Source organism: Bubalus bubalis, chromosome 18, assembly GCF_019923935.1.
Source record: "Bubalus bubalis isolate 160015118507 breed Murrah chromosome 18, NDDB_SH_1, whole genome shotgun sequence".
In the NCBI taxonomy this organism is placed as follows: Eukaryota; Metazoa; Chordata; class Mammalia; order Artiodactyla; family Bovidae; genus Bubalus; species Bubalus bubalis.
Genome location: NC_059174.1, coordinates 13567341 through 13589078, shown reverse-complemented (window position 1 = coordinate 13589078; position 21738 = coordinate 13567341). Strand labels below are relative to the sequence as shown.

General features: G+C 60.9%; 2 protein-coding genes and 1 long non-coding RNA gene across 7 annotated transcripts; 2 read left to right on the top strand and 1 right to left on the bottom strand.

Moving 5' to 3' along the window:
• The first annotated feature begins 23 nt into the window (after positions 1-23).
• RNF166 (ring finger protein 166) lies at positions 24-8331 on the top strand. Of its 4 annotated transcripts, XM_006043156.3 has the most exons (6): positions 29-263; positions 4397-4553; positions 5858-5970; positions 6349-6463; positions 6552-6659; positions 7336-7539. In XM_006043156.3, exons 1-6 carry the CDS (start codon positions 109-111, stop codon positions 7399-7401), a joined length of 714 nt encoding a protein of 237 aa, XP_006043218.1. In that variant the 5' UTR covers positions 29-108; the 3' UTR covers positions 7402-7539. The 4 variants fall into 4 exon arrangements, with proteins under 4 accessions (XP_044787099.1, XP_044787101.1, XP_006043218.1 ...); XM_044931164.1 differs by lacking the exon at positions 6552-6659 and having other exon boundaries at positions 24-263; positions 6349-6551; positions 7336-8331; XM_044931166.1 differs by lacking the exon at positions 6552-6659 and having other exon boundaries at positions 26-263.
• LOC102410978 lies at positions 7901-12851 on the bottom strand. The gene is made up of 3 exons (XR_326235.3): positions 12590-12851; positions 11046-11218; positions 7901-8281 (listed from the first exon to the last, which is right to left on the bottom strand). It is a non-coding gene; the product is annotated as an uncharacterized LOC102410978 (long non-coding RNA).
• A 96-nt stretch (positions 12852-12947) lies between these two features.
• Positions 12948-21241, top strand: SNAI3 (snail family transcriptional repressor 3). 2 transcript variants are annotated; one of them, XM_044931206.1, is made up of 4 exons: positions 12948-13096; positions 16411-17031; positions 18503-18604; positions 19377-21241. In XM_044931206.1, exons 1-4 carry the CDS (start codon positions 13021-13023, stop codon positions 19379-19381), a joined length of 804 nt encoding a protein of 267 aa, XP_044787141.1. In that variant the 5' UTR covers positions 12948-13020; the 3' UTR covers positions 19382-21241. The 2 variants fall into 2 exon arrangements, with proteins under 2 accessions (XP_044787141.1, XP_006043221.3); XM_006043159.3 differs by having other exon boundaries at positions 18503-21241.
• The last annotated feature ends 497 nt before the right edge of the window (positions 21242-21738 follow it).

The following is a 21738-nucleotide window of genomic DNA, read 5'->3' as shown; positions in this document are numbered from 1 at the left end:
GGGGGCGGGCGCTCCTTCTGACGTCAACTCGGCGCCGGCGCGGCCGTGACGCGCAGGCCGAGCCGGGACAGGGGCGGAGGCGGCGGCTGCGGCGGGCCGGGCCCCGGGATGGCGATGTTCCGCAGCCTGGTGGGCTCGGCTCAGCAGCGACAGCCGCCGGGCGGGCCCGCTGGCGGCGACAGCGCCCTGGAGGCGCAGTACAGCTGCCCCATCTGCCTGGAAGTCTACCACCGGCCCGTGGCCATCGGCAGCTGCGGCCACACGTGAGTGCGCTGGCCTCCGGGAGGCCGCGGGGTCGGGCGCCGCCGCGGGGAGGTCTGAGGCCACCCCAGCGCAGTCCCAGCGCGCGAGGACTTGCGGGGCGAGGGGTTCCACGCGCAGCACCGTTTCTGCCCTCTGGGCACGTCCATCCGCCTCAGCCCAGCGTCCTGCCCGCCCGCCCCGGGCGCTCGACCCCGATCGCCCCGGGCGCTCGACCCCGATCACCCCGTCGGCTGACAGGGCCGACCTGCAGCTCTGCCCGGTCTCGTGTGCCAGGAGCCGCTGACGGCCTCGGCGGGCCTCCCTGGGAACTCAAAGGGCAGCGGGTGCGACCTCTGTGCCGGTCGCCTTCCATCTGGTCTAGTGGAGACTGGGGTGGGCAATTGTAAATAAATGCTTTGTGGCTTTTGCTGTCAACTATTTTTTGGATCCGCTGTCAGCTTGTCGTGACTGCAGAGGAGAGGAGTTCCCTAAAGTTTGGACAAAGGCTTTCTTGGAGTCTGGTGCTGTTTTGTTTTGATGGAGAACTTGGATCACATGGGTCACTGAGCAGCCAGGCAGGCTGGCCCTCGGTGGACCAGATGCCACACACCTTGCTAGGGTCTCAAGCTGCGTCAGGGCCAGTTGTTTCAGGAACACAAACCTGAGGATGTAGCTCTTCTCCCAGCAGAGAGCTGCACTCCTGTCTTCTGGGAGCTGCCAGCCTGATTGGGAGGGGCCTGAGATCAGAGTGTGTGGTCTCCAACTCTCCAGAAGGCTGAATAACACAGCTCTTGAGTGAAAATAGCAGGGTGGGAGAGGGGACAGGAGGGCTTGGCTGCCCGCAGAGCTGCTGAGGAGGTGGGGCCGAGGTGCACCCAGGATAGTAGGAGGCCCCAGAACATTTTGCAAACAAAGGCAGCTGGCCTAGGAGGTTCTTGATGCAAAGAGGGAACTGGAACTGCTAGGTGTGTATGCTGTGTATCCTCGGGCTGCAGGACGGTGTCAGGTGTCGGGAAGCCTACACACACACACACACACTCTCACACTGCAGGCGGCATAGACACCCACCTGCGCACCCTGGGGGAGCAATGCTGATGAGTCCTTAAGGCGCTGCACCTCACTTTTTCATGCCATTTGTGACATTTTGGCAGGGGCAGCCTTTGAACAGCACCTCTCTCATCAACACACACCAGTGGGTGTTGTCACAGTGTGTTCAGCTTCTTCCAGCCAATCGTTGAGAGAGCTGCAGAGCTTGTCTTGGGGCCCAATTTTAGAAAGCCTTTCCTGGGCTTAGGATTTCTATCAACACTCACCCAGCCCTAGACACAAGCCTTTTTTCCCAAATAATATTTTTTAGAATACAGAACTCCACAGACTGCTGTGAAAGCATATTCTTCTCTAATACCCTCTCCCCACACTTTTCTCGGCAGAATCAGACCCCTCTGCTCCTGTTCCTGAGGCTGGTCCTGCAGCAGCCTCTTCTTTAGCTTCTGCCTTGGAAATATTTCCTTCCTGACCCTACTGCTGATGTAAACTTCCTGGCTGGTTATCTCTGCTGCCTACTTTCTATAAGTTTATTGTCCGATGTTTTGAAGGTGTGTGTGCAAACGAACAGGAAAAGGCAATGGCACCCCACTCCAGTACTCTTGCCTGGAAAATCCCATGGACGGAGGAGCCTGGTAGGCTGCAGTCCATGGGGTCGTGAAGAGTTGGACACTACTGAGCGACTTCACTTTCACTTTTCACTTTCATGCATTGGAGAAGGAAATGGCAACCCACTCCAGTGTTCTTGCCTGGAGAATCCCAGGGACAGGGGAGCCTGGTGGGCTGCCATCTATGGGGTCGCACAGAGTCGGACACGACTGAAGTGACTTAGCAGCAGCAGCAGCAGCGCAAACGAACATGAAAGATTTAAAGACACACCTTTCCTTTTAAAAAGTCTTCTGGTGGTCTGGTTATCTGCCTCACCCCACAGCTACCTAACTAAGCAGTTTCCTTCCACAAAACAGGTTTTCTGGAGGTGACAGCAGCCCTGCCTGGGCCTGGACTCCTGCTCTAGCACCCGACAGAAGGGGCAGGTCATAGGGAGGGCTTTCCAGCAGGAGCCCAGAGGCAAGGGAGCTCCTCGGTGGAGACTGTGAAAGCGCTCCCAGGAAGTCCCCAGATAAGCCAGTAATCTGTCACACTCAGGGGATGCCCTGGGCAGTAAGCCGCATCTGGAACCAGAAGCCACCTCCTGTTTCTAACGCTCTGACAAAGCCTCCCCTAGTGCCAGTGTATTGGGGCCAGAGTTCTGCCTGGGCTGCCTCCAGCCACTGTGCCTCTTCTGTCGCCCTCTCTGGTCAGTGCCGTCACATTGTCCCCCGCTTAAGTGTCCCCACGTGCAGTCTGTTAATGAACAGAAGTTGTAGAAAAACTGGCACACTTAGGCGTCAGGACATGTGTAAGGAATGGTGGTAACAAACATTTTCTGAGTCCTCCCTGCTTGCAGAGGCCTGGGAGACAGGTGCTGTTACTCTTCCAGCACAAGGAAAAGGAGATCGGGGCAGCCGAGGGCAATCCCCAGGTGTTCAGCAAAGCCGAGGTTGGAGCTCAGGCTACTGGGCCAGGCCAGCCTCTCACCCTGTCACTGAGGCCCCTTCTGTGGCCACAGCCCCCAGCACCCGTGGTCCAGTGCCTGCAGAGACCCGGGACTGCTGAGCATTTACCAGCCTGGGGCGGGCTTCTCTGCTCAGTTTGCAAGGCCTCTGTCCACAGGCTCAGTGGCCTCTCAGGGTCCCAGGTGGCTCCCCTGTGTCTGTGCAGGGGTTCACCAGTGGCGGCAGCACTCGAGTGATGGGCCCACGCAGAAAAGGCTCCGGCCAGCTGATGGGCCGCCCCCCCCACCCCCTAACCAGGCCTCCGTGCACCTGCGAGGGTAGGGGCCGTGCTGCAACTCCTTCTGCCCCCGGCTCCTTAGGGAGTAAGACAGGAGCTGGCAGTGTGGCGGGCGGGTCAGGCGGGGCTCATCCTGTTTCTGGAACCGCAGCTTCCCTGCCTCCCCTCCCCACCAGGCGCCCCTCTCCCGACCCGAGGCCGGTTTGTCCTGAGTACACCCTCAGCCTGGCGCTCTGCAAGCTTCCTCCAGCTGCTTGTGGCTCAGGGGACACATCCCTCACTGAAAGCACACAGAGGTGGCTGCACGGAAGCCAGCATGCAGGAGAAGGGCCTCTGGATCGCCTGAGGTGCCTCTTCCTGAGAAGAGGTGAAAGTCTGAGGCAGAAGGACGGGGACCCTGCGCTCAGCTGGGCCCCTAGAAATGCCCGTAGCCCCACCTGCCTGACCCGTGGGGAACAGTACAAACCCCAATGCCCAGCAGGGTTTGTGCCGGCCACCAAGCTGCCACCTTTCTCGTGGGGCTGAGCCTGTGGGCTGTGGATGAGGCTCCAGTCTCTGCTGAGCAGACCCCTCAGCACTTCCTACAAGGCCAGACCAAGCTGGTCCTGAGATCAGGCTCTCAGTCCCTCTTGTCCCCCAGCTGAGAATGTTTGACCTGCGGCGTGTGCTCTTCCACAGCACAGGGCTGGTTGTGAACACAAGCTGCTGTGGCCAAGCACCTGAGGGTGTAGGACATGGCACCTCCAGAGACGTGGCTAAGAGCTCAGAGCCAAGAGGAGACTGGGCACCTGGGCACAGCCCCTCTGCCACCCTGCCTCCTCTGCTCAGGGCCTGAGCCCTGCTTGCCTGGGGACAGGGCATGTCCCAAGACTGGTGATGCTCCCTGGCCAGCCTTGGCCCTGCTCCGTCCAGTGAGTGCTGGGCCCTGGGGCCCTGTGGTTTCCTCTCAGCACTAGTGATTTTACCCCCAGACTTAGTGGGTGGAGGGCCTTCTGAATCTCCCACGCTGTCCTGGAGCCCCCAAGGTGTTGTCGTCACCCGTGGCAGTGAGATGGGCAGGGTGGGCCCTGGCCCTCCCGCAGCCAGTGCTCTTGCTGGGACCAAGTCTGGGAGCCAGCACAGGACAGGGGGTCACGGCTGCAGCTCAGGAGCCCATGACGGGGCAGGGACAGGGTCATCTTTCAGCCAGACAGTGCCCACTCCGCCCGCAGACCCCGCACAGAAGCACCTGCTGACGTAGGGGCGCGCAGCCCTCAGGCCCGTGTCCCCCCTGCAGGTTTTGTGGGGAGTGCCTCCAGCCCTGCCTGCAGGTGCCGTCCCCGCTGTGCCCGCTGTGCCGCCTGCCCTTTGACCCCAAGAAGGTGGACAAGGCTGCTCACGTGGAGAAGCAGCTCGCGTCCTACAAGGCACCCTGCCGAGGCTGCAGTAAGAAGGTATTGGCTGGGCTCCTGGCGGGTGCTCGGGGGAACCAGGCACAGGCCACCCTCTGGTCCTGTTGAGCAACCTGCCATTCCGCTCACTTCCCAAGCGTGGCCCAGGCTCTGGGCTGTGGCAGATGCGGGGATGGGGGCTGAGCTGAGCCCAGCCTAGACGCAGCCTAACACCCCAGTGACCCTCGCGCTGCAGGCGGTGACTGAGGCAGGCCCAGGCCCACCGTCCCTCCAGCACCCTAGCCCCCCCAGCCCGCCTGACACCTGCTGTTCCTGCAGGCAGGCGTACCAGCTCTCAAGGGACCCAGCCTGGGAGCAGAACGTGAAGTGAGGTTTTCAGATTCCGCCATTGCTCAGGTTAACAGGTTAACTCTCCTGAGTTACCACAGTAGGAAGCGGCCCTGGTTGCTCTGTCCTCAGGGTCACAGGTCTGAATGTCCAGGGGCCTCCTTCAGGCTTTCGCGCCCCTCCCTCCCAGCCCAGGAGCAGCGTGAGGTGCCCCCACACTCGGTCTGTGTCATGGTTCTTTCCACACAGGCGGGATTAGAGGGGCAGGCCTCGCACAGTGTCCCTAGCCCTGGGCAGAGGGAGGCCAGGCCGGTGTCAGGAGGCCCTCCCCCTGTACTGCAGGCTCTGGGTGGGCGCTCCTGGAGGTTCCTGTTTGTGCCACCTGGGAGGGCTGCCCGGGCCTCTTTCTCCCCGCTCATTCCTGCCTGCCCCGGGCAGCCAGTGCGCCCCTGCCCTGCCCTGTTGAGCCGGTTCCGCCTCTGGCCGGAGCGCGCAACCTGGTGATTGAGAAGGCTGTGTCACATTAGCTTTTTGCTTCTTAGTAAGGAGTTTTCAGCACATCTGACTGCCTAGAATTTTGTCTGCTGGCTCCCGTTATGAGGGGTAACTTATCACAAGTAAATACCCTCCCATGGGATTTCCCTGGTGGTCCAGTGGCTAAGACTCCACGCTCCTGATGCAGGGGCCCGGGTTCGGCCCCTGGTCAGGAAACTAGATCCTACAAGGCTCGGCTGACGATCCCAAGTGGGGCAACTAAGACCCAGAGCAGCCAAATCAATCAATCAGTTAAACGAACAACCCTCCCATGCCTTCCAGCTCCCCAGGGGCCCCGTCAGGGCTGCTCCCTGGAGGCCCCCTGCCCCCTGCATGACCACAGCGTGAGCTGTGAGCACCTGCTTCGGGGTGCAGCTCTGCAGCCCTGGGTGCATCGGCCTCCTTCTCCAGCCATGGTGCTGGCCGGGGTGTCAGGAGCCAGGGCCTCAGCCCCCGCCCCCTGACCCTCCCCTCTCTCTTCCCAGGTGACGCTGGCCAAGATGAGAGTGCACGTGTCCTCCTGCGTGAAGGTCCAGGAGCAGATGGCCAACTGTCCCAAGTTCGTCCCCGTGGTGCCCACGTCCCAGCCCATCCCCAGGTAGGCCCTGCGCAAGTCATCCTCTGGGGCAGTTTCTGGCCTACGTCACAGGGTGGGCAGCGTGGCTCCACCGTGAGGAGGTGGGAGGGCTCTGAAGGGCCTCAACCCCTGCAGGTGGGGACCCAGGAGGGCCTGGCCCGGCCCACCTGTCACCTCCTAGTGGGAGCGCCAGTCCTTAGGCTGGGGCCAGACAGACACCACTCTGGGCAGGCAGCCACGTCGAGGAAGGAGAGACTGGGAGTTACCAGGTGGGAGGTCCTGGTGGAACGTGCAGAGGACAGGGGCTCCACAACCACAGGGCCCACAGTGCCGGGGAGGGTGAGCCGGCTGGGCCGGAGGAAGAGGGGCAGCGCCACTCACCCCTCGCCCCCACCCCAGCGCCGTCCCCAATAGGTCCACCTTCGCTTGCCCTTACTGTGGCGCCCGCAACCTGGACCAGCAGGAGCTGGTGAAGCACTGCGTGGACAACCACCGCAGCGACCCCAACCGCGTGGTAAGCTGCCTGCGCCCGGGACCCTGCTCTCCACACGCATGGCCTCCCAGGCCCCGTGGGCTCACCCCCACCCCCGGCTCTGTCCCAGGTATGTCCCATCTGCTCGGCCATGCCCTGGGGTGACCCCAGCTACAAGAGCGCCAACTTCCTGCAACACCTGCTCCACAGGCACAAGTTCTCCTACGACACCTTCGTGGTGGGTGACCCGCCTTCCCCCTGCCCTCCCCAGTGCTGGTGGTGGCTGGGTCTGCAGGGCCACCAGAGGCCTGGGGACTCTGGGCTGTGCAGAGTGGGCCCCTCACCCACAGGCCAACCAGCTCTCCTCACTCGGGGGGTCCTCTGGGGGAGGCGCCATTGCAGGGGCACCGTCTTCCGAGTTTGCACTGAGGCCTGGGGACACAGACCCTCCTTGGGGACAGGCCCCTCCAGTGCACGCTGGGAAAGAGCCACATCCCGCCTGCAGATGCTCCCCTCCTGTGCGCCCCCAGGTCTGCTCTTCCCGTCCCCTGCCAGCCTGCAGGCACCCGGCCTTGTAGGCTCCCGCCTCCGCTCTGCCCGCACCTGGTCCTGATGGTAGAAATATGGGGGTACTGGTTTCCCCCACCCTGCCATCCTTGAATCTGGGGGGAAAGGACAGCTTTCGTTCCTCGCGTCCACCGCGCACAGTCTGTCCAGCCCTCCGTCACTGAGTGTAGTGTCCTCAGGGCAGCCAGACCATCCCCCACTAGTTGCCACAAGGTGCCCAGGACCCATGACCGTGAGGCTGAACAGCGGCAGGGCGGAGGGACTGCACTCAGGTCTGTCTGAGGTGACCGGGCGGGGGTGGCCCTGAGAGACCACGGCGTCCCGCCCAGCTCCGCCCCGTCTTCCAGGACTACAGCATCGACGAGGAGGCCGCCTTCCAGGCCGCCCTGGCCCTGTCTCTCTCCGAGAACTGACGGTGCCACCACCGGCTGAGCCTTCCCACCTCCAAGGACAGAGCCCGCCAGCTCCTGCGCCCAGACCCGCCTGGGAAGGCGCCTCGAGGGCCGGGCAGAACCGCATTGCTGCCAGAGGAGAGGCCACGTCCCCACCACCTGCGCTCCTACTGAGCGCCGCTGGCTCCTCGGTGCTCGGGCTGAGCACGTGGCCTCGTGGGGTGGCGAGTGCGGCCCCTGTCCGTGTCTCAAAGCCATGCTGTCCTCCCTGCCGAGAGGACCCTTCAGGCCCCGCCACCCAGCAGGGACACGCAGGGGCCCAGCCCAGCACCTGGCAACGCTTCCCCCTCGCGCGCTCGGTACTGGCTTTTGTGATACCTAGAGGTTCTGCACTTTTCTATATTATCCGGTGTGATGACCTTTTCATGTTTTCTAGAGCAAAGACAGAGCAGTTACCCTTCATATTGCAATATCTGTGTTTGACTAGGAACAATAGTATTTTTATGGAACATTTACAAAATTATATTTTTTAAAAAAAACAATAAAAAATGAACGGTTGTGGGATAGGTGGGGGAAGGAAGGGAGAGACAGGACAACGGCTGTGCATGGGGACCAAGGTGACCACCTGCCCAGGTCACCTCGCCGTTGCCCAGGGGCCCTGTGATAACAGCCAGAAGAAATTCCAATGTCTGGCCACTTGCGGAGGCAGCCGGGCCTGCTCCTGGCCTCCCGCCTGGGTCCTGGCCTCAGCCCCGCAGTCACTGTTCTGAAGCTGACAGCCTCCCGGCCCAGGCAGGGCCACCCCCAAGGGTGGCAGAACGCGGGGCCGGGGCAGTGGCTGGTCAGGCCGGAAAATGCTCACTGGCACCTTTGTTTGGTTCCTGGCGTAAATTATTGCTGTCTTAAAAAAAAAAAAAAAAAATTTAAATAAAACGTTTCAAAGCATCTCAAGTGGCCTGACCAGTGCGTTTCTTTCAGCAAACATTAACTAACAGCAGAGGGCCACAGTGGGGTCAGGAGGCCATCCTCTGCTGCAGGCCTGCGGTCATGTGTCCTTCCCAAGGAGTTCCACCTCTGAGGCTCCCACAGCCTCCCCAGGCAGCCTGCTAGGCTGTGCCCTCAGCATGTGCCCTCACTCCAGCCCAGGAGCCAGCCCTCCTCTCAGACATCCATCCAGGGACGGTGGTCTCAGGCCAACATCAATGCCAGGAGCCCCCTGCTGTTTCCAAGTCACCACAGGCCTTTAAAACACAACGAGAACCCCGTGTGGTCAGGGTCCTGGTGCGCTGCCGAGCTGTCCCTGCCTGCCTCCCCTACCTGTGCCCTGGACCTTGCCCCTCAGGAGAAGGTGAGGCTCCCATTGACCGTGGCAGGGCTGACAAGCAGAGGCCTCCACGAGAGGACCGTCCTGCCTGGGGCACAGTTAGCCGCTATAGAAAGCCTTCCTCAGGAGCCACCAGCACCCCGCCCCCCACTGGCCACAGATGCCACCTGCCAGCCCGTCCTTCCTGCTGCCTTCCAGAAGAGGCTGTGACATGATCCGGGGGCCACCCAGGCCCAGCATCAGCTTCCCCAGGGCTGGAGGGAAGGGAAGCGTGTGGCTGAAGTCCCCCTCCTGCAGGAGGCTGAGGGGCTGGGATTCAGGCCCCCGTGTGCAGATAGGGGAGCCTCGGGGTGGCCCTGGCAGGTCACCCAGGGCCTGGAGCCAGCGGGGACAGCGTGGGGACCACCTGGCTCCTGAAGCCAGGTGCAGACGCTGCCCCACGTCCTCCCCCCACCAGCCCAGCGCCTCACTCCACCACGACCCTCCTCTGCCCCCAGCAGTCATCACTGCTGACCCCTCCGGGGCTGGCCACCCTGCCCCCATCCAGGACCTGTCGCTTCCTCCCCCTGCCACCCCGGAGCTGCCAGCACGTCATGTCTGGGACACGTGTGGTTCTGGGGTCATTGGGCCAGTGTCCCAGCCCCAGTTCAGCCTCCAGCCCTGGGAGCGGGGCTGGCGGCAGCTACGTTCTCCCCTCTTGGACACAGCCAGGCTGGTCAGCCACCCACAGGCCACCTGGGGAGGATGGAGCTGTTCTCACGTGCCCGTCACAACCCTTGGTGCCCAGAGAGTCCCAGGGGCAGCCCTGGGGCAGCCTCAGCAGGTCCTGACCTCACAGTGCCCTCGAGGAGGCGATGCCCAGGTGTCTGTCCCCGAGTCTCGCCCTGTAGAGGCCTTGCACCCACCATGTCAGCATTCGACCAAGGGCTCCTGGCCACAGCAGGCTGGCAGTCCTCGGGGGTGATGTCCAGGCTGCAACGCCTCCTTCTGGACTCTGACATACCTGAGCACCATGCGTCTGCCCACGAAATGTACTCCCTGGAAGGAGCCTCGAACTCCCTCATGACAAGGCAGCGCAGACTAACGGGCCCAAAGACACCTCCACTCCGTGGGCCTAATAACACATCCCCAGCAGCGTGTGATCAGCACCAGCCGGCAGCAAGCTTCCATGCCCAGAACCCATGATGAGCCCTGTTCTCCAGCCCAGCCAGCTGCCAGGGCCAGGACCCCACCCGGAGGAGCTGCCCTCACAATCAGAGAAGAGAGCCACGCCCCGTGGCCCTCCGGCCTCTCCCACAAGCCGCTGGGAACGAGGGCCCAGACGGGGAAGGGGCCCTGAGAGGGTGCTGTGGGGCCCAGAGTTGGGAATTTGGCTGTGCATCAGCAGACACTCCCCTGCAAACCCCGGCCCACCTGCGGAAGCCCGACCACAGTGACACCTGGAACAGCTCCTGCAGCATTGCTTGTGTGCACGCCAGAGTGCAGGCCTGCACACCCCCGAGCACTGATGCATGCATACCTATACATCCCTCCTCAGCCCCGCATCACCTGCAAGGCTCAGCGCCTGGTGATACACCCACTGTGGGTCACTGCTGTGGGTGAAGGTCAGGGTCCCCTCCCAGAAACCCCATGTCACACAGCACGTGAACCCCTCCCCCCATTTAAGAACCAGTATCACCTCTAACAACCAGCCCTCTAGAGGGATCCTGCAGCTGTCAGCAGCTGTGAGCCCCTTCTGGGGGTGACCACACACACACTGGCCACCAGCCTGAGCCACAGCACTGTGTCCATGACTTTGGGCCCAGCCACAAGGACGCTCCAAGGCAGGCTGTCACAGCCACGCCCTCATGACAAACACACCACACACCCACACAGGGGCCACGCCACCAGGGCAAGTACCCCGAGTCCTGGGACAGCCGAGCCCCAGCTGCAAGGCCAGGTTCTGAGTGCCATTCTGAGCCCCAGAGCCAGGCCCACTGTGGGGCCAGGTCCCTTCACCCAGGTGTCTACACTTGAGAGATCCCTGGGGAGGGGCATGCCTGGACCACACCTGACACTTTTCCATCTAATCTGACAGGTACCGCTGAGCCCCAACCACAGACCCAACCTTGCCCAGACGCTGTGGGGGAGGGTGAGAGCATCCCACCTGTCCAGCCCTTGGGCTGCATCTAACAGGCATGGGCTTTACACCTTGGGCCAGGAAGCCCAGTTAGTAGAAAATCCAGGCTTAACAGAATACAGGTGCACAAGCCCAGAGCCACATTGTAAAGCACAGAAAAGAACAAAACATACCTGTAAAAGAAAGAGAACACCAATGTAGGAGGAATTGTAACAATCTTACCTGGCCTCTGCTGGCTCAGTGTCTGATAGAGGCAAGCAGGCATGTGACCACAAGCAGACATCACCAAGTGTCAAGGGCAGACCCTGGGGTCCCTGCACGTCCTGCTCTGATGGGGAGCACCATTCCAGGAGGCTGGGGGGAGTGGGCTTCCGACAGTGTAGCATGGGGCCTAGCTGTAAGGCAAGGTGGTCATACTGAAGACAGAGGACACAGAGCAGGATGAGGGGGCACTGCCACCGACCTCCCAGGGCTGCCCGGGTGCGAACAGGGCAGACACTTGGGTTTTCCTCTGTGAGTCCTACTCCAGCCTGGCCCGGACACAACCCTGTGAGTCACAGCCGAACAGGGAGTCTGTGTGACCACAGGAGGGCAGTTCTGAGCAGTAGGCATGGACCTCAAACTTCCCTTTGGGTCACTGCTCATGGCAGCCCTTGGAAAGGAGCACCCCACCCCAGAGGTGATCTAGGGTCCTCGAAATCCCTGGGGTGTTTCCTGGATGAGATCAGCTGGTTCTCCATGGGAGTGTGCGAGTCCCTCTGGGGACTAAAGTCAACCTGGGGTGGCCACACAGTGGCTTACTGGGCAAGGAAAGACGGTGTGGGTGCAGGGCTGGTCCGGGTATCTGCAAGCGTTATCTACGTCTGGGAAGAAGAAAAGGAAGGGAAGGTACACATGGAAAGCTTGAGGCCACGGGAGAAACACACAAGCAGAAGGCAGCCACATGTTCTCTGAAATGCATGCGAGTGGCAACCGGTGGTAAGCCAGGTGATGGGAGAGACAGACATCTTCTCCCATCTGTGCCCCACCTGTCTGTTCTTCCATGAGCCCTAACCAAGCAACAGACACCCTGAATGAGGCCGGAAGTGCCGGCCCCAGTCCCAGTCCCACTGTAGCCTACCTCGGCACGTTTTCTTTTCTGCAAAACTGAAGGCATATAAGACCCGGTGTGACTCAGACCTCCCTCCCCATGTCTCTCTGAGGCTCCTCTGTGGACTCCTCACCACCTCCACTCACCCCCAGGCTCCTGGCTGGCAAAGCATCAGGCTGCACGTGGCGCCTGTGCCTCTCAAGGCAGGCCTGATGCACAGCCAGGGAAGTGCCTGGTGGTTCTCAGGGGCCTGGCAATGTGTTCCTCCACTCCCGCCAGAGAGGGACCCCTGAACTCATAAAATGTCCACATCAGAAGGTACCAGACATGCAGGCATGGCCGGCTGTCGGTGGCACTCAAAACTCCAAAAGACACAGAAGGTGAGGCTGCCTGGGTCACACAGACTAGGCTGCGGCAGCGGGTGCATGCACACTGCCCTCTCACACCACTTCCCACAACTGCTTGTCTGAACCCTAGGAATTCCGGAATGTCAGGTGGTGTCCTTTCTCCCACCAAATGAGCCTTCTGGAGCCAACTGCTAAAGTACTGTCTCTTTTGGGTCCCCTCCCACTGGGAGAGGGCCACTCTCCCCAAGGCCGGTCGAGCCCCTGGTCACCACTCTAGCGGGTCAGCAGGGTCAGCTCTGCAGTTCAGGGCTGGCGCTCATCAAACCTACCTTTGCGGGTTTGCGCAGGAGGCGGGGCGGGCTTTTAACTGGCTGGAGCAGGTTCTCCAAAGCTGGACTCTGCTCACGCTCCCACCACAGGGTGGACTGAGCCCAGCTCGGCTTCCGCCCAGCCCTGACCTCCTCCTTTCAGTCCACGGCGAGTGGGCGCGCCAGGTCTCGGGGTCGGCGTGACTCATGGCGCGCGCCAGGGAAGTCCCGTGGGCTGGACACGCAGCCACGCGCTCCCTCCCCCGCGGCCCGCGCACCTGTCCTGGGCGTGGCCCGAGGCCCCGCCCCGCGGCCCCGCTCCGGCCCGGCCGCGCCGCGCGCTGGTTGGCCGAGGCGGTGCGCTATGCTAATAAGCTGACCCTCCAGGCACCTGCGGGACGCGCAGCCCTCGGGCGCCGGCGGACGCTCAGCGCCACCCGCGCGAGGGCACCATGCCGCGCTCCTTCCTCGTGAAGACTCACTCCAGCCACAGGGTCCCCAACTACGGGCAGCTGGAGACGCAGAGAGGTAGGGGCTGCTCGCTTCCCTGCCCCGCCCAGGGCTCGACTCCCGCTGGGCAAGAGGGGAGACGCCTCGCCCCCGCCCGCCCAAGCCCCCCGGGAGCCGGGACACCTGTCCCAGGTGGGAGGAGGGACCACGGGGCTGAAGGTAGGAAGGTGTCCCGCGGGAGCCTTGTGCACTTCAGGGACCTCGGCCTCGCGTCAGGCAGAGTGGGTGAGGATTCTCTGTCCACTTAGATAAGTTTCCAGGCCCCTAGTCACTTTGAGGCTCTTCGCTATGGCCTGGCATGTTCATCCTAGCAAAAGGACCCCAGGGCCATCTTCCTGGGACAAGATATTTGAGACAGCCCCACAGATATTGCGGAGAGAGACGACGTGACCCCAGGCTGCTCTCCAAAGGCCCCCAGAGCATCCTGGCTTGGGTGGTGAGCAGAGGGAACGGGAAGAGTGACCCAGGGGGCCCGTGGTGCCAAGCCCCAGCTCGCCCAGTAGGTTGCTGGGCCCCCTCCAATGCCTCCTCACCCCTCCTGGGGGTCTCCTTCCTTCCCACCTCCCCTCACCCTAGAGAAGGTTGCCCAGGGTAGGTTGGACTAAGGGAGGACAGTCCTCACCCTGGTGGGGAAACGGGCGTCCAGCAACCAGGCCTGTGCACTCATCCCCACTCCCTTTAGGGTCAGGACACATGGAGGTGCCGGGGCAAAGGCCTCTCCAGAGTGGTCAGAGCTGCCCCCAGCTCCACAGCTTCTTGGGGTGAAGACCCTCTGGGGTACTGCTGTCTCAGAGCGGGGTGGAGGGACATTGTGGAGACTAGAGCACAGAATCGGTGCCCACTCAGGACTGGCAGCAGGGAGACAGTCCAGGCTGGGGGAGGGGGGCGGGTGCTGCCACCAGTGGGCAGAGTCTAGGACTGGGATTCTCAACTTCACATTTAGAAATCCAGTTGAGTCACCACCAGCAATTTTATAAAATAAAAAAGAACAGAAACCATCAGAGTACAATGCAGATGGTAAAGGAAACTTTTCTTTTGGATATACATGTATGACAGGACACATAATTCACATGGGTCATGGCTTTACAGGCTGAAAAACCATTGTCTAGAGTCCAGTGTCACAGGCACCCCACTCTACATCTGTGCAGACCCCACAGTCGCCCAAGGCCCAGTGACTGATGGTCAGGGAGCAGCTTTGGGCCACCAGTGTTCTGCTCCCTACCCCTCTCCCTCAGCCTTGAGCACCAGCTTCCTGAGGCCAAATGGCTGTGGTGACCCTCTTTCTGTCAGGCAGTTACCCTAGCATAGACCGGAGATGCTGGATTTGGGGTCCCCCATTCTTCACTTTCAGAGAAGGCAATGGCACCCCACTCCAGTACTCTTGCCTGGAAAATCCCATGGACGGAGGAGCCTGGTGGGCTGCAGTCCGTGGGGTCGCTAAGAGTCGGACACGACTGAGCGACTTCCCTTTCACTTTTCACTTTCATGCATTGGAGAAGGAAATGGCAACCCACTCCAGTGTTCTTGCCTGGAGAATCCCAGGGACGGGGGAGCCTGGTGGGCTGCCGTCTATGGGGTCGCACGGAGTCGGACACGACTGAAGCGACTTAGCAGCAGCAGCAGCAGCAGCATTCTTCACTTTTCAATAAGTGCCCTTTTGGGCCTCCCCAGGGAACCCCTGAAGCCAGAAGGGAATTTAAAAGTCTATTCTCCCAGGAATCTGAGGTACAGGATGAATAAAACAATCTAGCTAACCCAGGACATATGGGGAAACATTTAAAGTATTAGCAGAGGTACTCCTCTGTGGTCCAGTGACTAAGACTCTGTGCTCCCAATGCATGGGGCCTGGGTTCAATCCCTGGTCAGGGAACTAGATCCCACATTGCCACAACTAAGACCCAGCGCAGCCAAAGTAATTAATTAACTAAAAAGAAAAGTATTAACAGAAGCATGCAGTCACAAGCACCCAGCAGATGGCTGCCTCTCCCCTGCCCTCCCAGTGGGGTCAACACTGGCCCCCAGATAGGGTTTGGCTCCATGGTGGCACCTGGGGCCTGGGTAGTAGCTGAGCCTCAGAGACTTAAGGTGACTCTCTTCCTATACAAGGGCCCTTAGACTGTCTGGGCACCCCAGTGCTGTCTCCAGAAATTCCTTGGACTTCATCCCTTAGCTAGTCACTGTCCAGCCTCCACTTCTGGAAGGACAGGAAACTGGTGTGTTGATGTTATCACTGGGAAGACTGCAGTGGAAAACAGTGAAGTCAGGAGAGGGCGGAGGAGGGGAAAACTTCCTTCACTTATCCATTTCTCTGCATCCTCGTCAACACATCTAATTGCCTATTTTTAATTCTAGCCATCCTAGGTGGATATGATGTGGCACCTCACTATGGCTTTAACCTGCATCTCCCTGCAGGCTAAGGGCATTGAGCATCTTTTCCGGTGCTTACTGGTTGTGTGTATGTCTTCCTTGGAAAAATGTCTATTCAGATTCTTTACCCATTTAAAAATTGGATTATTTGTTGTTTCATTGTTGAGTGCAAAGTTTCCCTATATGTTCTCGGCTCTAATTCCTTATCAGATATCTGATTTGCAAATATTTTCCCCATTCTATGGTCTGTCTTTCTCAACCCAGAGCAATAGTGCGGACACAGAAATGGGGCCAGAGATTTATTTTGACACATGAAATAAGAAATAGATTGAGAGCTGTTTGGAGATTTGATCTTTGGGGAAGTGCAGAACTGAACTCTTACTTGCCTAACTTGTTTACTCTGGGGGCTTTTGCCCCCGGGTCAAGCATGAGGCATGCTGGCCCACAGCCTGAGGGCAGGCCAACCCAGAAGGCAGTGGACACCAGCTGGAACAACCTGTTTTGACCTGGGAGCATCGCAGGAGGCTGTGTGCACCCGTGTTGCGATGGGCAAGCGGGGGTCGGAGGTGACTGGAGGCCAATTAGCTATTTTACACACATCGGCCTGCTGCCAAGTGCTGTGAATTAATGCTGTGTGGGAGCCCGCAGGACAGAGCTCTGAGCTGGCCCTGAGCTGGGGCATGGGCTCAGATACAGGGCCTGTCCTGCCCAGGGGGTCAGGGGGCCTCCCTTGGCCCCTGAGGGCTGCTCTGGGACCCTGTGAGATGTTTCTCTGTCCTTGTTTTTAAAGAGGAGCTGAGATTCCTGCTCTGACCCAGTGGCCCACACTTCTGTCTGGTGAGGACCTCCTTTGCACAGGGCTGCCGAAGGCCTGGTCGTGGGATTGGGCCAAGAAGGCGGGTTGGAGCACTCTCAGCACTGGGACTCAGACTTCACCGTGCCCTGTCTCCCCGCCCTGCTTCTAGATACCAATGGTGCCTGTGCGGCCTGTGGGGGGCTGGTGGTGCCTTTCGTCTTCCCAGACAAGGCAGCCCCGTCCACATCTGGCGACCCTCCCCAGCCCTGGGACTTCACTTCCGTCGTCGCCCACGTCTCCCTGCCCCTCCCCACGTTCCTGTGTAATGAGGAAGCTGGCAGGGCCTCGGGGCCAGGCCCCCTGGAAGTCAGCCTGGAGAACCCCTGGGCTGGCCGGGCCCCCAGCGCACCTCTCAGAGACAGCGTGAACCACCTCAACCTGCCCCCGCTGCTGGCTCTGCCCATGCGCTGGCCCTCGATCCTGAACGCAGATGGGGCCCAGGCTCCGGGCTGCTGCCTGCAGGGGGCCGAGCGGGCCCCCTGCACCCCGGGGGGCTTCCCCTGCCACAAGCCCTTCCACGCGCAGGCCGCCCTGGCCGGGCATCAGCAGCTGCACTGCCACCTGCAGGCCCAGCGCTGCTTCACCTGCAAGTTCTGTGACAAGGAGTACGGCAGCCTGGGTGCCCTCAAGATGCACATCCGCACGCACACGCTGCCCTGCCTCTGCGCCATCTGCGGCAAGGCCTTCTCCAGGCCCTGGCTGCTCCAGGGCCACCTCCGGACCCACACAGGTAGACGCGGGCCCCCAAGGAGCCAGCTGGGGGCGGGGTGAGGCCTGGCTCTCAAAGTGGGAGGTGCAGGGAGAGGGGTGGTTTAATAAGCAAGAGGACAGATGCACACACACTGCTTCTACTTCCTGGTGTCCTGAGGCTGCGGCTCAAAGGCCCACACCCCCAGACTCACAGGTACCCAGGTTTAGGACACACAGGCATCCTTTTGGGGACATTCCTGTCTCCAGTATCAACTCATACACCTGGTGGGATGCACAGGGCGTCTGCAGGGCCTGACTTCTCACATTCCGTGGCCTTGCCAGATTCTGGAGGAGAAGGAAAGGAGAGGAGCCAGAAGGGCCTGGCTTGGGCAGGAGGACCCCAGGGGGTTGCAGTCTGTCTGAGGGACAGAGATGGGGCTGGGAGTTACTCTGGAGCAAACCCATCGTTGGGTGAGAGGGTGGCCACGGAGTGCCAAGTGCTGCAGAAGAGGGGCAGATGGGAGGGGAATGTGGGGCAGGGAGCCGCGTCTTCACTCTGTCCATTATAAACTAAACAGCCCAGAAAGACTGCAAGGGCCCAGCCTTGCCCTGCCCTCGGGGACTCTTCATCTCGAGTCCTGGGCTTTGTGAAGCACTCGGTGATTGAGAGACAGGCACGGAGAGGCAGCTCCGGGCCTTACAACACATTTTCCATAACTGGACCCTCCCTTACCCTTGGTCACAGCCCTGTGAGTCGTACTGAGTGAGGGACAGGAAGGAGGGTTTCATAGGAGCCTTTCTTCAGGCTGGAAATCCATCCGGTTTTCCCTGACCACTCACTGAGGATGTCCCCCTCCGGGCGCCCGATCACACCATCAGGGGTCAGCGCCCTGTTCTGGGAACACAAGGGCCGGGCAGCGGGAACGTGATGCTCTGGGCCCCGCAGGACTCTCCACACAGGCAGAGCTGAACAGAGGACTCTCACTGACCTTCCTTTTACACCTGTTGGGTCGGCCTAACAGAAGGTCCCAGCAGAAGGACTCTGTCCAAATCCCCGCTTGCCCTGACTGGAGGCGGCCTGGAGGACACGGGTGCACTCCAGGGCCTGTGTGCTGCCCGCGCATGGCCACCCTCACTCACGGCTTGGGGGGAGGTGGGGGCGGGCACAGCTGCCAGAAGGCTCGCAGTGCCTTTCCCGCCCAGGGCTGGTGGCAGGGGCCCCGGGGAGCTCCAGCAGAAGAGCCATCTCACCAAAGTCTGTGTTTTAGCTGCTGAGGTCTTGCCCAGGTTACTGGGCATGTGACCCCTCGGCTGAGGGCAGGCGTGGATAGGACACCCCCATCAGTTATCCAGAGGGAGGGGGCGATGGGGAGGAAGGCGTTGGAGTCCCTGTTGGGGGCTGAGCGAGCCTCTGGATGGGGCAGTTATTCACTCACAAGGTGGGGGCTTCCCCCTCAGTGTTCTGACTGCTGCAAGCGGGTCCCTCACCGGTGTCCCCTCCGCTCCCCTAGGTGAGAAGCCCTACACCTGCCCTCACTGCAGCAGGGCCTTCGCCGACCGTTCCAACCTGCGGGCCCACCTACAGACACACTCGGATACCAAGAAGTATCGGTGTAAGCGCTGCGCCAAGACCTTCTCCCGCATGGCGCTCCTGGCGCGGCATGAGGAGGCTGGCTGCTGCACCCCCTGAGAGGGGAGGGGTGTCCTTGAGGAGCCTGGCACCCTCCCCTGCCCAGGTGAGGGGCTTCTCTCCAGGGAAGACGCTCATCCTGATGAGAACCTCCGTGCTCAGCCGACACAGGCGACCCCTGAGCAAGGCTGACGAGACCGGGGCTACCCTGGGTGCCCTCCGCTCCCGACTGACAGGTTGACCTGGGCCAAGCACATCCCTGGGGGCCACCCGCGGGCAGAGCTACCTCGAGGCTCACCTCCACTTGCCTGGAGGTGGGCCAAGCTGTCTCATGTCACGTGTGCACAGGCGCACACTCACGACACGCATCCCCCTGCCTCCTCACTAGGCTGTCCTGAGGAGGGAGCAGCAGGAGGCCCCGAGGCGGGTGGATTCAGGGTGATAAAGAGCCTGCACTCCCGAAGCGCTGGCCTCTGAGGCTCGCCCAGTCCCCCAGGTCCACGGAAGAGGCTGAGCTCTGACAGGCTGCTGCAGCTGCAGGGCACCTGGATGATCCGGGCTTCTGGCCCGAGTAGGGGAAACCGAGGGGCAAGGGCCTTGAGCTGTGCGGTCCTTCCGGGCTGGCAGCCCCAGGTGAGCAGGGCACCTTCCCTTGGAAGGACGCAGGGACAGTTCAGCGCAGATGAGGGACGGGGTGAGGGTGTGAGAGAGCACCTGAGGCCAGCTGTCTGCGGTGGGCGTTTATCTTCTCAAAGCCTAACTCGGAGGACAGTCCATGATGTGCCTGCAGCATCTCTACTGACCACCATGGACACAGCTTCACTGTAGCCCACTGCCCGCGGCCCAAGCCCGTCACTCAGCGTCCAGCCTCCTTCCTGCGCGCGCCCTCCTAAGGCTGCAGCGCCCTCCTGAGGCTGCAGCGCCCTCCTGAGGCTGCAGCACCCTCAAACCAGTGAACAGCCCATCTTTGATCCCACCCAGAACACAGCTTCCCCAGCTGACTCAGATGCTGAGACCCCATTTCCTTGTCATGGGCAGTCACCTGCTGGGCTGGCCCAGCTTCTTGGCAGCGTGTCTGAGTCGTCTGTGCCGGACCCTGCAGGGTGGCGTTCAGGAACTGGGAAGGAAGCCTGAGTCTGGCGGAGATGGGTTGAGTCCTTGACACCAGGAGGGGACGCCTGTTTCACTCTGCAGGAGGGCTGGTCCGGGCCAAGGGAAAGAGTTAGGCACCTCAGTCCCGTTCCCAGAGTGAAGTCATATGGCAAGTGGCAGAAGCCCCCGCTCTCAGCCTTGAGCCACTGGACCTGCTGACCCCTTTCCCATGTCCTGTGTGACAGGACCACACCGTCCCCGGCTCTGCACACACAGACCCCAAGGGACACGTCAGGGGGCAAACAGGCCCCGGGTGGCTGGTTTGATCCGGCCGTCAGAAGGGACCTGGGGACATGCCAGAGGAAACCGGACCTTGGGCTTCTTTGGACCAAGGGTGACCCTGATGAAACTAACCACCCAGGAGAGCCCCTGATCCAGCCTGAACCAGACTGCATCTGCTGACAACACAGACCCTGAGGAGGAAGCCACACTCGCGTTCCCAGGCCCGCTGCTCCCCTCACAGGAGTCAGCCTCCCTCGAGGACAGATGGCAGGAACCGGACGTTTCCCTTGAAGGAAATGTGCCCTTTGCTGGGGTGGCTGTTACAAACCCACAGAGTGGGGCCCTCAGACCACAGAGAATGACTCCCCCACAGGCCTGGAGGCCGGAAGTCTGAGGCTGAGGTGCCCGCCAGGCTGGTCCCTTCTGGGGCCCCAGGCCTCTCTTAGCTCCTGTTTTGCTGGCTCCTCTGACATTCTGTGGCTCATGGAAGCATCACCCCCATCTCTGCCTCCATCTCCCCGCATGTGTGTGTCTGTCTCTGTGTCCAGATTTCCCCTTTTTATAAGGACACCCGTCAGACTGGGCGAGGACCCACCCTGATGATCTCCTCTTGACAACATCCGCAAAGACCCGGTTTCCAAATGAGGCCTCGTTCTGAGGTTCCTTGGGGTCAGGACCTCAGTATATGAATGGGGGCACTGTTCACCCTGTAACAGCTGATGACAACACACATTTGCCCAGAGATGCCTGGTGGGTCCCTGTTACCCTCAGGCACGAAGGGTCGAGGCGGCAGCCATCTCACAAGAAACACCTCGCCAAAGGCAGCATGAGCCCACCCCCGCAGCCCCCTCTGGAGTTTGCTGGTGCCTGACCCCACCTCCTCTCTGCTGTCCTGGTCAGGGCCCCACTGCGGGTGAGAAGGGGCCTCTGGCCTAAAGGGACACCCCACCCCCACCCCGCACCGTCTCCTGAAGTGCCCGGGCCGCTGCTGGGTGGGGTGGGCAGCCCAGGGCTCGGGAGCCTCTGCTGGTTCCTGGCAAAGGCTGAGCTCCAACTGCACTTGTGTTTGTGTCCGACCACCGCACTGGACGGCTTTTTTAAAATGGCATCCAGATGCCTGAAGGAAGCTATATTGTAAATTGTGTTCTATTTCTGAGCACCAATATCTAAATGAAGCCGATGCACCTGTTGGGGATGGAGGAAGGGAATTTCACAAGCCTAAAATAAAGTCCCATGTTTGCCCTTCTGTGCTGGCCCATGGAAAATGCTCTTATATTTATATCTGGGCTGGCGGAGGGTGGGTTGGCAGGCAGGGTGAAGACAGGCCCAGGCACCTGCCAAGGAGCCAACGTGGAATGAATGGGGGAGACATTCCCCTGCGAGCAGGGTGGCCGCAGTCAGCACACCGCGTCCCTGCCATGGGGCCACGTCCCTGCTGGCCACTCAGGCCTCACAGCTTCCCACCTGTCTGTTCCTCGTGGTTCTGCCTGGTCAGCAGCAGCACTGACCCAGGACACTCGCTTAGTGTTCGGGTTTCTGGAGCCCACTCCCAACACCCACAGGTGGGAATCAAGAAGGGGTCCAACCCTCACTCACGCTTGACCCCACGTGAGGTGGGGCACTGCTATCTGGGTCTCCTGCCCTGCAACTACAGGCTTGCTTTTCTCTACCCAGATTTTTATGTGTCACACTTTCTCTGTTCTCCCATCAGAAGGCCTTTTGATCACACTGCTCCACGCACAC

Bases quoted from the DNA above. Each gene is read 5' to 3' on its own strand.
- RNF166 (XM_044931164.1), top strand. From the start codon at position 109: ATGGCGATGTTCCGCAGCCTGGTGGGCTCGGCTCAGCAGCGACAGCCG. The intron at 264-4,396 runs GTGAGTGCGCTG...TCCCCCCTGCAG, and splicing joins ATCGGCAGCTGCGGCCACAC to GTTTTGTGGGGAGTGCCTCC. The intron at 6,552-7,335 runs GTATGTCCCATC...CCCGTCTTCCAG, and splicing joins CACCCCCGGCTCTGTCCCAG to GACTACAGCATCGACGAGGA.
- SNAI3 (XM_006043159.3), top strand. From the start codon at position 13,021: ATGCCGCGCTCCTTCCTCGTGAAGACTCACTCCAGCCACAGGGTCCCC. The intron at 13,097-16,410 runs GTAGGGGCTGCT...CCCTGCTTCTAG, and splicing joins GCAGCTGGAGACGCAGAGAG to ATACCAATGGTGCCTGTGCG. The intron at 17,032-18,502 runs GTAGACGCGGGC...CCGCTCCCCTAG, and splicing joins CCACCTCCGGACCCACACAG to GTGAGAAGCCCTACACCTGC.